Genomic DNA, 14,916 nt, shown 5'->3' with positions numbered 1-14,916 from the left:
CATTCATTTAAATTTGCACTTATTGGGAGATGAATATCCTTGTGTAAATGCATTCTTTTTCTAAGCAAAGTTGTTTGTTTAATCATCTAAACCTTTGCATATAAATCTTCATGCAGTTCAGAACTTGGCCTGGCAAATTGAGGTATTATCCCCCAAACTGGAGAATACCTTGTTTTTTTCACAAGCCCAATTCCAAAATTTGGACCAACAGAGCTTGGTAGGGACTTTAATACCCCATTAATCCCCCAATCCCCTGTGAGCCCCTGAACTCTGTTCCAGCATTACTTCTCTTCTCAGCAACAGTAAGGAGGTATCACTGTGGACCTATCATCTTATCTGGTGCCTATGTAACTGCAACAGTAGTCAGGTGCCAGGTATCCCGGTAAACATAGATTTAAAGGGTGTTTCTGTAACATGGACAGTGGAGTTCCCTGGAGATTACCTGATACACTCTTTCTGCAGAGTTCAAGGTCCAAAGAAAGGAGGGAGGCTCCACAGAATGGCTTCTTCACCATAATGGGGCTAGTGGGAAGTTAAGGTGTGGCAGGGCAGGATCTCTCAGGATAAAGTGAGGCTCTCACTGATTGCATCACAGAAACATGATGGGATCTGAATTTCAGAATTGGGCTCAGGGAAGAACAAGCTAATTTCCATTTTGGGAGTAATAGTTTGCTTTGCTGAACCCAATGAGAGAAATCAAGCCAAGGGGAGTTTAATCACCACTAGTATTGGGCATACTAGATGATGGGGTTGTAAAATCTGAGGTCTAGATAAGAGAAGGCTTTGAAGATGCTGAAAATTCCCAGTATTTGGTGACAGGTTTTCAGGTACATATTTTGCTAGGGAGATTGCTAGCTGGTTGCTTCCCAAAAATTTCTAACTGGGATAGAAAGGCACATAGGCGCCGACTCCATGGGGCTTGAGGGGGCCTGAGCCCCCTCAAAAAATTGTTTGGGGGGGCTCCGCCCCCCCAATAATCTCCGGCGCCCCTCCAGCAGAGCGCCATCGCCGCCCCTCCCCCAGCCCAAAATGCACAGGGTCGGGCTGCATGCCTCCTGCCCTCCCTCCCGAGCAAAAGCTCCACCCAATTTCCGCTCCAGAGCTGATTAATAGGCGCAGCACGCTCTCCCCTATTCGCTCACGAGGAGGCGGCGCCACTTTATTTGCATATTCATGAGCTTATTTATTATTCATGAGCTTTCCCGGGGCCCCCCAATATTTTTTATAAGTCCGCGTCCCTGGAAAGGCATATTTTCCCTACTTACTTAATTTGCTATTTTTGAATTGTAGAGTGACAGAGAAAGGGAGGGAGTGCTGCCTTGGGTTTCTGTCAGCTACATAAACATTTTGGGGTATCGGCTGACTCTCTGGAGATCTGATATAGGGCAACAGATTTTGGTGCTGTAATGTTTCAGCTATTTGTCTCCAGCTGTGTTAAACTTATATTTTTGCAAATAAATTCAAATATCATTAAAGGCCAAAAGACTCAAATGACTACTATACAAAGGAAACCAAGCCTAGGTAACTGCCACACCCAAGAAACCTCTCTCACTGCTCAGAGAAGTAGGGTAAGTATAACACTAGGCTATGTAATGTACATCACTGTGTGAATTAGCCCTCTAGGGTGTATTTTTACAAGGCACTTCAATCCTTGGTCTACTGTGATACTGAACACTTCTTCAATATTATTGGACTTTGCTCACATGAATTAAAAAACAAATAAATCCCAAAAGGGGCATGTTAGTTAATTTAACTAAATCCTTAAGAAAACAGTCTCTATTTACACTCTATTCAGAATGTGTGGGGTTTGTTTTAGTATGAGTGCTATAATCAATTTACCAATTTACCAGCAATTAAAGGGATGTGGGTGGCGCTGTGGGTAAAACCTCAGCGCCTAGGGCTTGCCGATCGCATGGTCGGCGGTTTGAATCCCCGCGGCGCGGTGAGCTCCCGTCTTTCGGTCCCAGCTCCTGCCCAGCTAGCAATTCAAAAGCACTCTTAAGTGCAAGTAGATAAATAGGTACTGCTTTATAGCGGGAAGGTAAACGGCGTTTCCGTGTGCTGCGCTGGTGCTGGTTCGCCAGAGCAGCTTCGTCACGCTGGCCACGTGACCCAGAAGTGTCTCCGGACAGCGCTGGCCCTCGGCCTCTTAAGTGAGATGGGCGCACAACCCTAGAGTCGGACACGACTGGCCCGCACGGGCAGGGGTACCTTTACCTTTAAATCCTACTTATTTTAGATCATGTTTTAGTAGCCGAGGACAATTTCCCCAAGTATAGAATTGCAGATGAGACATAGTCTTGATTATATAATTCAATGTTGAGTACCTTAAACAGTACAGATGGAACATACAAAAAAAAGAGATCACTGTTGCATGCAACAGAGCTTTTCTCTGCTTATTCCAGGGTCTTTATTTTTGAAGCTCTCCAAAAGATTTAATTCCTTTTGAAAATCCTACCCTGTTTCATCAATAGTTTTGTTCAATAGCTGGAATGAACTCTCATTTCTATGACAAGTTTGTTGTTTGATGTGTGCTTACAATGGGTTGCAATAGGTTCATGTTTGCTTGGTTAGTGAGCAAAATAATGTATACCTATGAGATTCTGATATTTCTGTGCTCCTCTCTGGTGTATTGCTTCATAGGCTTATGTTTAGCACCTGGCTGCTGAAGCAACTTCACAATTCAGCATTCATGTTAAAAAAGAAGAAGCCTAGCAACAACTCTGTGTGTTTTAATACAGAACATACACCATCACCCTTCAAAAAGTGAATTATTCCCATTTACTATGGGAAAAATTAAAGGCTCAAATGAATGACCCCAGTATCAGGGAAAAACTATAAACAAGTACTGAGTATAAAAGCAAAACTATATTTCAGCACTAATTTTCTCTTGTATTAAAAATGTTGATGCAATATTAGAGTTTTTAAATTTAAATTATTTATGAATTATTAAATTTACCCAGTCATCTTAATAGCCTTCTGACATTGTTATTTTAGATTAGTAATAGAATATACACGTAAGTATATGCTTACCTCAATGCATGAACTTGCATCTGTACCCACAAAATGCATGAATGCACATATAGGACACATCCCATTCTAGTGTAAGCAATTTTGGGTGCAACTAATTTCAATGATAAGACAGTTAAGCACACAGTTGATTCTCACAATGAAATCAATGGCACAGAAATCTCTGGCTGGACTGTACCCATAATATTTAGGGACTTGTATATTTTCAAGATTTTTATACTGCCTTTTCCAAAACAGGTAGTTTACAGCATTTGAAACAAAACAATAAAACGTCCATGTTCATGATATACATATGTCATAGTTCTGTGTCTCTCAAAAGGGCCTTGGGTGACTTTGAGGTGGGCCTCTTTATCACAGCCTGCTCATGGCCTCCTTGCCTGCCTTCCCTGCTCCCTAGTCTTGCCAGTCTTTTGGCTGGACCAGTACCGGCACTAATGACTCCTTGACCAGAGTAAAGGTGACCAAGAAACAGATTTGTTTAGGGGAAAAGAAGGTCTCCTTCTTCTGAGAGGAAAGGGCCAGAGGAGGTGAAAAAAATGAGATAAAGGGTTAATATAATCATCTTTATTAAACAGAGAATGGAAAAGGAGGATAAGAAAGGAAAACTCTTATAGAAGGAAGATGTGAATTTAAAGTACCAGGGAGGAAGGCTGAAAGAAACTGGCTGGTTGTGGGGAGAATGGAATAGAGTACAACCTGAGTGTGAAAGGAGAATGGGAGAATATATTATAGGAGATGGGTAAAAATGGTTGAGGGACATATCAGTGCAGGAAGGGAAAAATATAAAAGAAAATATTTTCTCCTTAGAGCTTCTAGTAAATTCTGCCAGGAATGGGAAGGCTGAGTCACAATACCTCCACAGCAAATGTCTGCATTTAAGTTGGGGAAGTCTGAGCTATGGTACTCCTTGCCACTAGGAAAATGCTGTAGCAAAGAATTTAGCAATTTCTAAAGACGAATTAGATATCAGTAGAAAATTATGTCCTTAAATGCAAGCTGAGTATGTCAAACTCTGCCTCATCTTGGGACTGACTGTCCCTGCATCATCCTTTTGTGACTGGTGGGCCTCAGTAATTTTTAGCTGTCTCAGCTGGGCTCTGGGGACAAAAAGTTTGAGAAGTCCTGCAATAGTTCATATATTAAAATTTGTACTCATACCTGTAACAAAGCCTGCAGTCCTATCTTTCCAATGATGTGTGTTCCTATCACTTACCAAGAGAGAGAGGAGCAAGGTAGCAGGAGCTTGGTGCGAGTGCAGCACAGGAATATTGGATTAGATCTGCCCCTGGCCCCGGACCCCATCAAACCACTGCCTTGCCTCTCCCCCTCTTGATATGAGGCATAGATATGTGGGATTGGGAAGGTGGGAGAGCAGTGCAGCTCCACTGGCTTCTACTACAAGAATACATATTATAGGAACACTTAGAAAGTGCTGTCAGGAGTCTCTGATAGGACTTCTGCATGAATAGAGCACAACACCCGAAGTTATTTAAAGCATAGGCTGCAGGTGGAGATGGAGTGAGTATCTGAGGACATGTACAGATACCAATACAGTAGAACAAAAATTTCCTTGGCAGTAATGGTGGTGTGGAAAGTCTTTTAATAAATGATTGTAAGGACTGGTGGTGGCTGGGGACTTTTGTAGTTGCATTCCCTCCCTTTGTCAACATAATCCTTGATGAGTGTATAGGAAAAGAATAGACAGGGATACTATAACATGTATTATATACCCATGAACACATCCCTCTATAGCATACTCATCATCCGGAGTGGAGGATTAAAGACTAGTCTAAAAGGTGTGAAATCTCTGTTGCACATGCACACATACATACACCTTTACCTGTTCAACTAGGTGTGAAGCATGGTATCTTAATCTACTGTGGCCCAGTTTGCCTATTAATTTTTTTTGTGTACTAAAGCCACTACAGATTAGAGGATAAAGGTACCTTATCAATTTTATGTGGGAAATATTTGAGAAACATTTCATTACTGATGGCACATAAGATAAACTGCACTTCTTAGCTAGCTGTTAGTGTAAAACAGCAGGTGTATTCAGGCCAAACTTTATCAAATCAGGGAATCCATTTATGTGATAAATATCAGTTGTTTCAATTATTAAAGCATCTCCTAGATTGTAAGGGCCAATCTACATCTTATGTTTAACACGTGGAGATTACTGGAAATTATCCCTTTTACTTCTGTTTACTTGCTACTTCATCATCCGAACAGCATCACCAGCAATGGAAAATAGTATCTGCATAGAAACACATGCAGTGCCCAAAGTGGGAAAAAGAAAGAGAAGAACAACGTTTCTGAAGAAAGAGGGATATTTTCAAAGCAAAACAAAATAGGATATGGGATGTTTTTGAAAGTTGTTTCAAAGCTGGAGAAAAAAGTGAGACAGTTCTTAAGGAAGTGGGATGTGTCATAGTAGGGTAAAAAGGAAGTGGGAGATTAGGCCCAACTATTTTCCACCTGAAAAGAACTGAGATGATGATACGTCTGTCTAAAAGTGGCTCCCCAGCCAAGACCGGGCTCAGGGCGGCTGACACCAGGTATAAAAATAATTGATTGAAATACAACTTAAAAACAAGATTAAAATACGACATTAAAACATTAAAAATGCAGCCTAATTTCAGTAGGAACTCTAATCAAAAACTTTTTGGGGGATGAAAATGTCAAGTCTTCACCAAGGCCAACTATCCAGACTGGTCTTGCATGGGCCAGAAAAAAGCCAGGGAAGTCCCCAAATAGGAGTTCCATCACAGAAAGAGAAAAGAGAAAGGAAAAAGGAAAGGGGGGGAGGGGATCAAGTTGATTCCAAGCCACAGGCCAGGCGGAACAACTCTGTCTTACAGGCCCTGCGGAAAGAAATCAGATCCTGCAGATCCTGGTATCCCACTGCATTTCAAGCCCCAGCACCAGGAGCTGTCCATACAGAATGTCAAACATCAAAGGCAGGGAATGTTCAGTTTCGGTTTCAGTTTCTATTAATTGGTTCTCGTGGGAAACTTGCAGATTCTAGCTTCTCCAATTAACTCAAGCTGGAGTCAATTTACTCTTGGCAGAAAGCCCAGGTCTGCTTGACCTAGAAACCACTCACTCTGATTGGTTAACGAGCAGCACTCAACTCTGTTATCTAGGGATTGCTAGCACAGTTTGATGTGAGGTGTGTTAGGAGTTAGAAGTGCTGTGTATGGTTATGAGAGAGAAAGAGAGGGTTTATTTTGCTTTTATTTGTATGCAGAAACTCTGCTGGTTTTATTTTTCCTTTTAATAAATCCTGTAAATAGTTCTTCTGAGTCTAGCTGACTAGTCATTACTGCCGCAACTAGCTTCTTCGCTGTGCAGGAAAACTCTGCTACGTTTGGGCTAAAGCCAATAGGGCTATGCCTGACACTCCAAAGTTCCATGAGGTTATGGGCATTGTGCTGCCAGCCTGAGTTGCGGTGGTGTCAGCATCAACGGCGTTGGTTCCAGTAGTTCCAGAAGTTGTTGTTCCTGGCTGGTTCCTGACCGTGGTGAGCTGGTGACGCAGCGGACACAAGGACAACAGCTGCAGCGTGTGAGTGCTGGGTGCTGTGGTTCCTGTTTTCTCTCTCGGTGGTCGTGAGTAGCTGGTTCCGGGTTCCAGGGACATCGCTCTCAAGATGGCCTCACAACCAGTTCAGATGGCTTTTGAGCGTCTGAATGACTCCAATTACTTGCTGTGGTCGGAACGCATGCAGGCAGTGCTGCAGAGGGATCGTCTCTGGCAAGTGGTGAGTAAGTTTCCTGCGAAGCCTGATGATGAAGACCTCGATAAAGACCAAAGAGCAAGGGCCACAATTGTCTTGGGGCTGGAAGATTCCCAGTTGCCGTATGTGAGGGGAATCAAGACAGCTAGAGGTGTGTGGCAAGCACTTAAAGAACTCCATGTGCGTGAGACAGCGGTTTCCAAGCTGTTCATTCGCAAGGCATTGTACAAGGCAATGTTACAGCCTGGGGTTACAATGCAAGAACACCTACACAGTTTACAGTTAAAGTTTACTGCGCTACAGGAAAGAGACTGTGCGTTAGACCAGCAGGAGAAGGTGGCTATTATTTTGAGTTCTCTCCCGGAAAGCTGGGATAATTTAGTTTTGTCTCTAGAAGGCATGCAGGAGCATGATTTATCAGTCAGTTACGTTACTGGGCGTTTGATTGAAGAATGGCAGAAGAGGCAAGAAAGGTTGTTGGCTGCAGAGGCTTCTACAGGTGGGCGGTTTGGAAGGAGTTCTCATGCCGTGCCAGAGGTGAAGCAAAAGCAGCGTACTGGTGAGGAGTCAGCGTTTGCTGTTAGGCGTTGTTTCCGATGTGGGTCTTCGGCGCATCTAAAACGACAATGTCCGGAGTTGGTCAAGTCTCAGTTGCCGGTGCAGGAGCAGAGACGAGATCAGCAGCAGCAGCAGCAGCGTAAAAAGAAATTCTTCAAACGAAAACAGTCGGCTCAGCTGGTGACCGGCGAGGTCAAGATTGCTGATGAGAAACAAGCGGTCTGGGTGGTCGATTCGGGAGCATCTCGCCACATCGTGAATTCAGATGAATTGTTTGTTTCCAAGAACTCAGCACAGCGCAGCCAGGTGGCTCTAGCAGATGGAAGTACTTCCGAAGTGATTTCGGGGGGTGCAGTTTTTGTTCCTTGTCTTCGTGAATGCCTGCAAAATGTACTTTGTGTGCCTTCATTAAGGAGCAATCTGATGTCTGTAGATTGTTTGCTAAAAGCTGGGTTTAAAGTGTATTTTGAAGGAGACAGTTGCATTATTAAAAAGGCTGGTGAGATTTTAGGCACTGCTAAGTCAGAGGGAGGCTTGTTTTGGCTTAAAGCAGGATCTCAAGTTGCAGCAGTAGTCAGTAAATCTCAGCCTGCAGTGAATAACAAAGCTATACATGACAACTGTGTGCACTTATTGCATAGGAAAATGGGGCATGCTTGCTGGAAAAGTGTACTAAAAATGTCTGAATTGGCTGATGAGGGTAATTTAAAGAGTTGTAACAAGTACCTTGATTGTAATGTCTGTAAAAAGGTTAAAACCCACAGAGTCTCTTACCCCAGAAGTGACAGAGTTAGTGAGTCACCGCTACAGCTGGTTCACATGGACGTAATTGGTCCATTTGCTGTAAGCAGGGGTGGATCGCGTTTTTCACTAACAATTGTGGATGACGCCACGCGTTATTCCTGGGTTTTTCCCATGAAGAATAAGGGTGACGTGTTCACTAAGTTTAAAGGCTGGGTGGCATCTGTGGAAAGATTTCTGTCTGTTAAACTCAAAAGGATTCAGACGGACAGAGGTGGCGAATTTATGTCAAATGCCTTTAAAGATTGGTTACAAAAGCGTGGCATTGGGCATAGAAAAACGAACGTTTTTTCCCCAGAGGAGAATGGCGTTGCAGAGCGAAAAAACAGATCTTTACAAGATATGATGTTTGCCATGCTTGATGATGCTGATTTGCCCATGTCTTATTGGGGGGAGAGCATGCTCACCGCGTGTTATCTCCAAAATAGGATCTTTCATCAAACAATAGGTACAACCCCGTACTTTAAATTGTTTCAGAAAAAACCTAAAATTGACCATTTGCATGTGTTTGGATCAAAAGCCTGGGTATTAATTCCGAAACAAATGAGAAAGAAGGGAGATCCTAAGACCAAACAGTTAGTGTTTGTGGGTTACCAGGAGCTGGGAAAAGGTTTCCGCTTTGCTGAAGGGACAAATGGCATTGTGATCTCCAGGAATGCCAGTTTTTGTGAACATAGTGGCTGGGAGAGACTACATGCCAATACTGAGGTTTGGTTTGAACCTTCCCAGGAGCTTCATGACTCTGAAAGTAGACACAGAGAATCAGAGTCTGAGGGGGAGGAAAGTTCAGACAAGAGCTCTCAAGAAAGTGAAATTAGCCAGAGCCCAGTTGCTAAGCAACAAAAGAGAGGTCGTAGTTCTGAGGAGGAAAGTGGGTCAGAAGAAAAATTTTCTCCCAGAAGATCTAAAAGACAAAACAAAGGAGTGCCTCCAGTGCGTTTTTCTCCTGATACTGCAAATGTGTTTAGTGTAATTGCAGAGCCCAAGAGTTTTCAGGAGGTGTTAAAGTTACCAAAAGAGGAGGCAGAGCGCTGGAAACAGGCAATGGAGGAAGAGATGTCCTCTCTGAATGAGCACAAGGTTTTTACACCAGTAGCAGCGCCTGAGGGGGCAAAGATTGTAGGCTGCAGGTGGGTGTACAAAAGACTTAGGCCCGGTTAGGACATATCTAGGGTTGGAAGTGTGCTGGGCCCAAGATGGCAGCTGCCTAATTAGTCAGCAGAACAAAGTTAAACAACTACTGACTACATACAGGATGCAGGATTGCAAAGGGGCAGCGGTGCCTATGGATCCAGGTTTCATAAAAACACTTCATATAGATGAGAGTCCTGAATTTGAACACCCTGATGTATATCACTCTGTAATTGGAAGTTTATTGTATATAGCACAGTGGTCCAGACCTGATATTAGCTATGCAGTAGGCATATTAAGTAGATTGGTCTCAAAACCCACACTAAATGCCTGGAAAGGGGTAAAACAAGTTCTGAGGTATCTCAAGCAGACAATTGGCTATATGTTACAATTAAATTCTTCAGAGGATGAAATGTTGAGTTGCTACTGCGATAGTGACTGGGGAAATTTGCCAGATAGAAAATCTGTCACAGGACTAGTTATAATGGTCGGTGGAGCTTTAATCAGCTGGCGGTCACGCAAGCAAGACGTTGTAAGTGTGTCATCAACGGAATCAGAGTACGCCGCATTGAGTGAATTGTGCAACGAGGTGATTTATTTCAAGCATTTGATGGCAGATTTAAATGTAAATTGTGGAGAACCAGTACAAGTTTACATTGATAATCAAGCTTGTATAACATTAAGTAAAACAGAGGGTTTCAAATCGCGTTCAAAACATATCTCTGTAAAATACCAAAATGTACGTTGCTGTGTACAAGACAATGTAATCACCTGTACTTATGTGTCAAGTGAAGAAAATGTAGCAGATGTGTTAACTAAACCATTGGCAAAGATAAAGAACAAGCGAATGTGCAAGGGTTTAGGTTTGCTGGAAAAATAATCTCCTACATAGGTGTACTTGGTGTTAATTGTTCAGCAGAATCTGTGAGGGGGTGTTCAGTTTCGGTTTCAGTTTCTATTAATTGGTTCTCGTGGGAAACTTGCAGATTCTAGCTTCTCCAATTAACTCAAGCTGGAGTCAATTTACTCTTGGCAGAAAGCCCAGGTCTGCTTGACCTAGAAACCACTCACTCTGATTGGTTAACGAGCAGCACTCAACTCTGTTATCTAGGGATTGCTAGCACAGTTTGATGTGAGGTGTGTTAGGAGTTAGAAGTGCTGTGTATGGTTATGAGAGAGAAAGAGAGGGTTTATTTTGCTTTTATTTGTATGCAGAAACTCTGCTGGTTTTATTTTTCCTTTTAATAAATCCTGTAAATAGTTCTTCTGAGTCTAGCTGACTAGTCATTACTGCCGCAACTAGCTTCTTCGCTGTGCAGGAAAACTCTGCTACGTTTGGGCTAAAGCCAATAGGGCTATGCCTGACACTTCAAAGTTCCATGAGGGAAGTGGGTAAATAAAGTTACAAGAAAAAAGTGCAAGGTATTTGACAAAATATGATGTAGGTGTAACACCCTTTATTGATGGCCTTTGGGCTCAGGATGTACAAATCAGGGACTGATACTAGACATTATTACAGCCTCAGTGGAAGCTGTCCGCAAAAGCCTTTTCATGATAATCATAACATCTAAAAAGTAAAGCAATGTATGCTGAATCCGTGAAACTGTTTAAGATTTTAAAAAAGATTACCTTGTGGTGTTTTCTACCTACCCCATCTACACTGTATTGCCCGTGTGGTGGTAAAACTTCTGAAAGGGACTGGCTGAGCTGGTGGAATGGCATAGACAGAACTTGCTCAGGGAAATAGTCTACAGTAGCTTTGCAAGTAAGGGAAAGCTGTCCATTTGTCTGGGATTACAGCCTCATAGAGGAGCTAAGGATTGGGAAGAGGTCCTAGTGTTCAGAGAATATAAGGGACAGAGAGACTAAAGGTTGAAAAACGGGTGCAGAGAACGAGTAAACTGGGAGAAAAGAGAAACAGGATGGTTTTAAAAATTGTTATTCTTCACTTCCTTTCTATACTGCTTTGTATTTTTTAAGGGGGGGGGGGACCTCAGAGTGGTTTACAACAAAATCTTGACCTTGCTCACACTTGAGTTAAGCTATGTTGAGGGAGGGAGAGGAAATAGTCACCAAGGAGACGAGGCAGCTAAAAGAAATGCAAAACAGAAAACTCTCCATGCATTTAAAGCAAGAAAAGGCTATGCATTTGAAGAGGCATTTCTTACAGTCTGTCCAGTGCAGCAACGTGGGGATGGTCACAACCCCACAACTCTGTTCTGCATTAGCGAAATGTGTGTGAGGGAACATGAGAAGCGGACTGATGGGTGGAAACAGAGGCCAGAAGGAGATTCTGGGACTGGACACTACGGACAGGAAAGAAATGGGCTGTCCTTGGGAGAGAGCCTTGGGACTTGGGACTCAGGCAGCTAAGAGGACAAAGGAAGGCTAGGCCTTGCCAGTTGCGGCTTTTACTTGTGATCTGCACCTCTGTGACTGGGGCACATTATAAAAGGCCAAAGGCAGGCCTGCCTAAACTACAGTTTGATTTTGAACCATGGGTTGGCTATAAGATAGGGGCCCAGAAGCAGGGCCTTGCAGAGCCAGGCAGAGGCCCGGGCCAGGTAGATAATGTGGCGCCCCCCTTTTTTTTTACCGTGGGGATAACTGAAGTCTTATAAATAAGTACAGTGGTACCTCGGGTTAAGTACTTAAATCGTTCCGGATGTCCGTTCTTAACCTGAAACTGTTCTTAACCTGAAGCACCACTTTAGCTAATGGGGCCTCCCGCTGCCGCCGCACGATTTCTGTTCTCATCCTGAAGCAAAGTTCTTAACCTGAAGCACTATTTCTGGGTTAGCGGAGTCTGTAACCTGAAGCGTATGTAACCTGAGGTACCACTGTATATAAATAATTGTGAATATGCTGACGGAGGCCCCTTTTGGAATCAGAGGCCCGGACCAAGCAGAGCTTGATTTGCACCGGAGTGAATGCGAGCAAGGGCAGCAGGCTAATAATAATAATAATAATAATAATAATAATAATAATAATAATAGTAATAATAATAATAATTAATAATAATAGAAGAAGAGGACACAGGGACAAGTGGGCTGCCTGAGGCGAACTGAGGCGTTTGACGCGAGAGCTGAGGGAGCGCTTTAAGGCCTACTTTCCCGCCTTTTTTCCTCGCGCTCCGGGCGCGCGTCGCGTGAGGCGCTTCCCCCAACCCCTGCACCCCGGTGCTCACCCTCTTGTTGCGGTCGGTCTCCTTGGCCTCCTTCTCCTCGGGCCCCTGCCGGATGATCGCTCTCAAGGCCACGGCGTTGTTGGTGCAGCAAGCTCGGAAGAGGCTGAGCGCCTCGGGGCTTCCCGTCGACGAGTCCGACTCTCCCAGAGACCAGTCGTCGCCGTCGTCGCTGTCGCCGTCCGCCCGCGGCGGGTAGAAGGAGTCGTCGGAAGCGATGCTGCGCGTGTCCGGGAGGTCCGAGAAGTCCTCGTACTCCTCGTAGTCGCCGCCAGCGTCGTCCTCGTCGCTTCCTCCCTCAGCGCCGCCGCCGCCATCGCCTTCGCTGCCCCTTCGCGACCTCTCCGCCCCGGCAGCTGGGCTGGAGCCGACGGCGACGCTCCCCTCAGGCGCCGCGGCTCCCGGCCCGGCAGGCTCCGAGGGCGGCACGGGCAGGTGCTTTGCCGCGGCGGGACTCCGGCCCTCCCCGGCTGCTTTGCCGTCTCCAGATAGGAGCACCATCGTCGCCTCCCTTCACGGAGGGAGGTGTTTGGACTTTATTTCTCTCGGGAGCTTTTACCTTCGGGAGCAAAAGGTCGCCCCTGAGGCGCCGCCAGGTCTCCTGCACGCATGCATCCGTGTTCAGACGTGCAAGGCCCGGCGGGATGACCAGGGAGGGAAGAAGAGGGGCCGGGGGCCTGCGACATAAAGAGCTGCAACAGGCACCCCAGTCTTGAGAGGGAAATGCCACCTCCCTTTTCCAAAATAAGGGGGATGCCGTGTGTGCGCAGCGTGGAGCAAAGTTGAGCTCTCTAGCATCCAAATCTTTTTATGATTCTTTGCAGAATATGGATAGATATCTTTTCACAGTGAGAGCAAGAGCTGAGCTCTCTAGAGAACAAACCTTGGCCCCAAGGACAACATCCTCACACTCAGTGGAGCTCCCTCTGTACAGGGACGCCACTTCTTTTTTTACTAAAACACAAAACCCAGTGCAAGTATTTTCGGGAAAGAAAGGGGCCTGCAGTGCCCTGACATGCAACACAGCCCCTCTTCAGATGCACACAAGAAAGTAGGTCTCTTGGTCCCAAATCTACTTAACTCGCACCAGAGCGACAAGATCAAGAAGGGATCCACTGAGGATCACGCTCCCCCGCCCCATAATCTATGCCGTTATCTCAAAAGACCCTGCTCGGACTTCAGATGCAAAAATACTACTGCACTCATCCTTTTGCCCTACCTCGACTTCTACTGAGCCAAGCGCAAAGAGCTGGGGGTTTCTTCCCGCATTTTTGTCAGGTTAAAAAGAAAAACCAGGCATTGGCGACTCCAGGCTATCCTAGCCGTTGGGATGACAGGGCATTTCTTGCCAAGGGGGACTGAGCAGCGTCTCACCCCACCTCCTTTCCCGCCGCAGCTTCCTGATGCGCGTGGGTGACACGGCGGTGGAAAGTTTTGGGGAAACACGAGCGGTCGCTCCTGACGCTGTTGCAAAGCGGGAAAACCCAGGCTCGTTCCTTTCCAAGAGGGGCTGCAAAACGCCGAGGCAAACAAGAGTGCAACAAACTTTCTTTTCCTCTTGCTTTTCTGGGCAAGGCGCTCGCTGATCTCCAGCAAGAAACCAAAAGCAGCACTTCTCACGCTATCCTGTTTCAAGCGAGCACAATACTCCGAAAAGGTTTCCAAAGCTCCTCGCTTTTACCAAAAGGGTGACTTTTGCAACCAGGAGGGTGCTTTTTCCCCGCCAGAAAGCGAAACCGAAGTTTGTTCGCACACGCGGCAAAACTGGGAGCAGCTGAACTGAGAGCCTTCCCTCGGGGACCATCCGATTTCCTGAAATTTTATTGTAACGGTCGGATGAGCTAAAGCAAAATTTCTCCGCGCCGCCGGCTGCTTTTCAGAAGGCCAGCCACTCTTTCGTAAGCCCTTGTCGCGAAAACGAGGGAGGGGGGCGGTGCTGGAGAAAAACCACAACAATAAGCAATATTTCCGGCGATAGATCTTGTTCCAAATATGGTCCGGGGAAGACTGCGGGAAGAGACAGAGCGACCGACACGTTTAGAAAACTCCTGGCAGTGACTCTTAATCCGATCACCAGAAGATTGAGGCTCCAGCTTAGCATGTTGACATCAGGGACACATTTGCAAAGCGATTTACATGCAGCTGTCCATGTTGGGGTTTTATGCACCAGCGAAGAAAATTGCTATTGACAGGTGAGTAATTTGAATTCCCTGAGCACCTTCAACTTTATCTCCTGCCGGGCTTCTTCTCCTTTTCTTAGTTCAGTAGTTTTGCAGACATGTATGGCTTCGCTAATGTTTTACACGACCCCACCTCCGAGTTTCCTCAGGCTCGTCGTCAGATGTCCCCTTACTTTCTGGGCGGCGGTTGTGAAAAATCGGGGTAGGGAATAGTAAATTAAAACATAAATGGAGTTGTTACAGTTGCTGAATACAACTATTCGGGAACCCGTAACTTTTGCGGGAGTTAACATCG

General features: G+C 45.2%; 1 protein-coding gene across 4 annotated transcripts in view; it reads right to left on the bottom strand.

The window, feature by feature from the left end:
- Positions 1-13,297, bottom strand: part of ANKRD33B (ankyrin repeat domain 33B) — a 48,258-nt gene extending 34,961 nt beyond the window's left edge. For all 4 annotated transcript variants that reach the window (XM_081206445.1, XM_081206446.1, XM_081206447.1 and 1 more), the window contains exon 1: positions 12,445-13,297. In XM_081206445.1, the coding sequence (XP_081062571.1) occupies positions 12,445-12,942 (498 nt within the window). In that variant the 5' untranslated portion in view covers positions 12,943-13,297. The remainder of the gene's footprint in view (positions 1-12,444) is intronic.
- Positions 13,298-14,916: the final 1,619 nt, after the last annotated feature.

The sequence above is a fragment of the Podarcis bocagei genome, assembly GCF_964188305.1.
Source record: "Podarcis bocagei genome assembly, chromosome: 8".
Taxonomy (NCBI): domain Eukaryota; kingdom Metazoa; phylum Chordata; class Lepidosauria; order Squamata; family Lacertidae; genus Podarcis; species Podarcis bocagei.
This window is presented reverse-complemented; position numbering and strand designations above follow the sequence as displayed.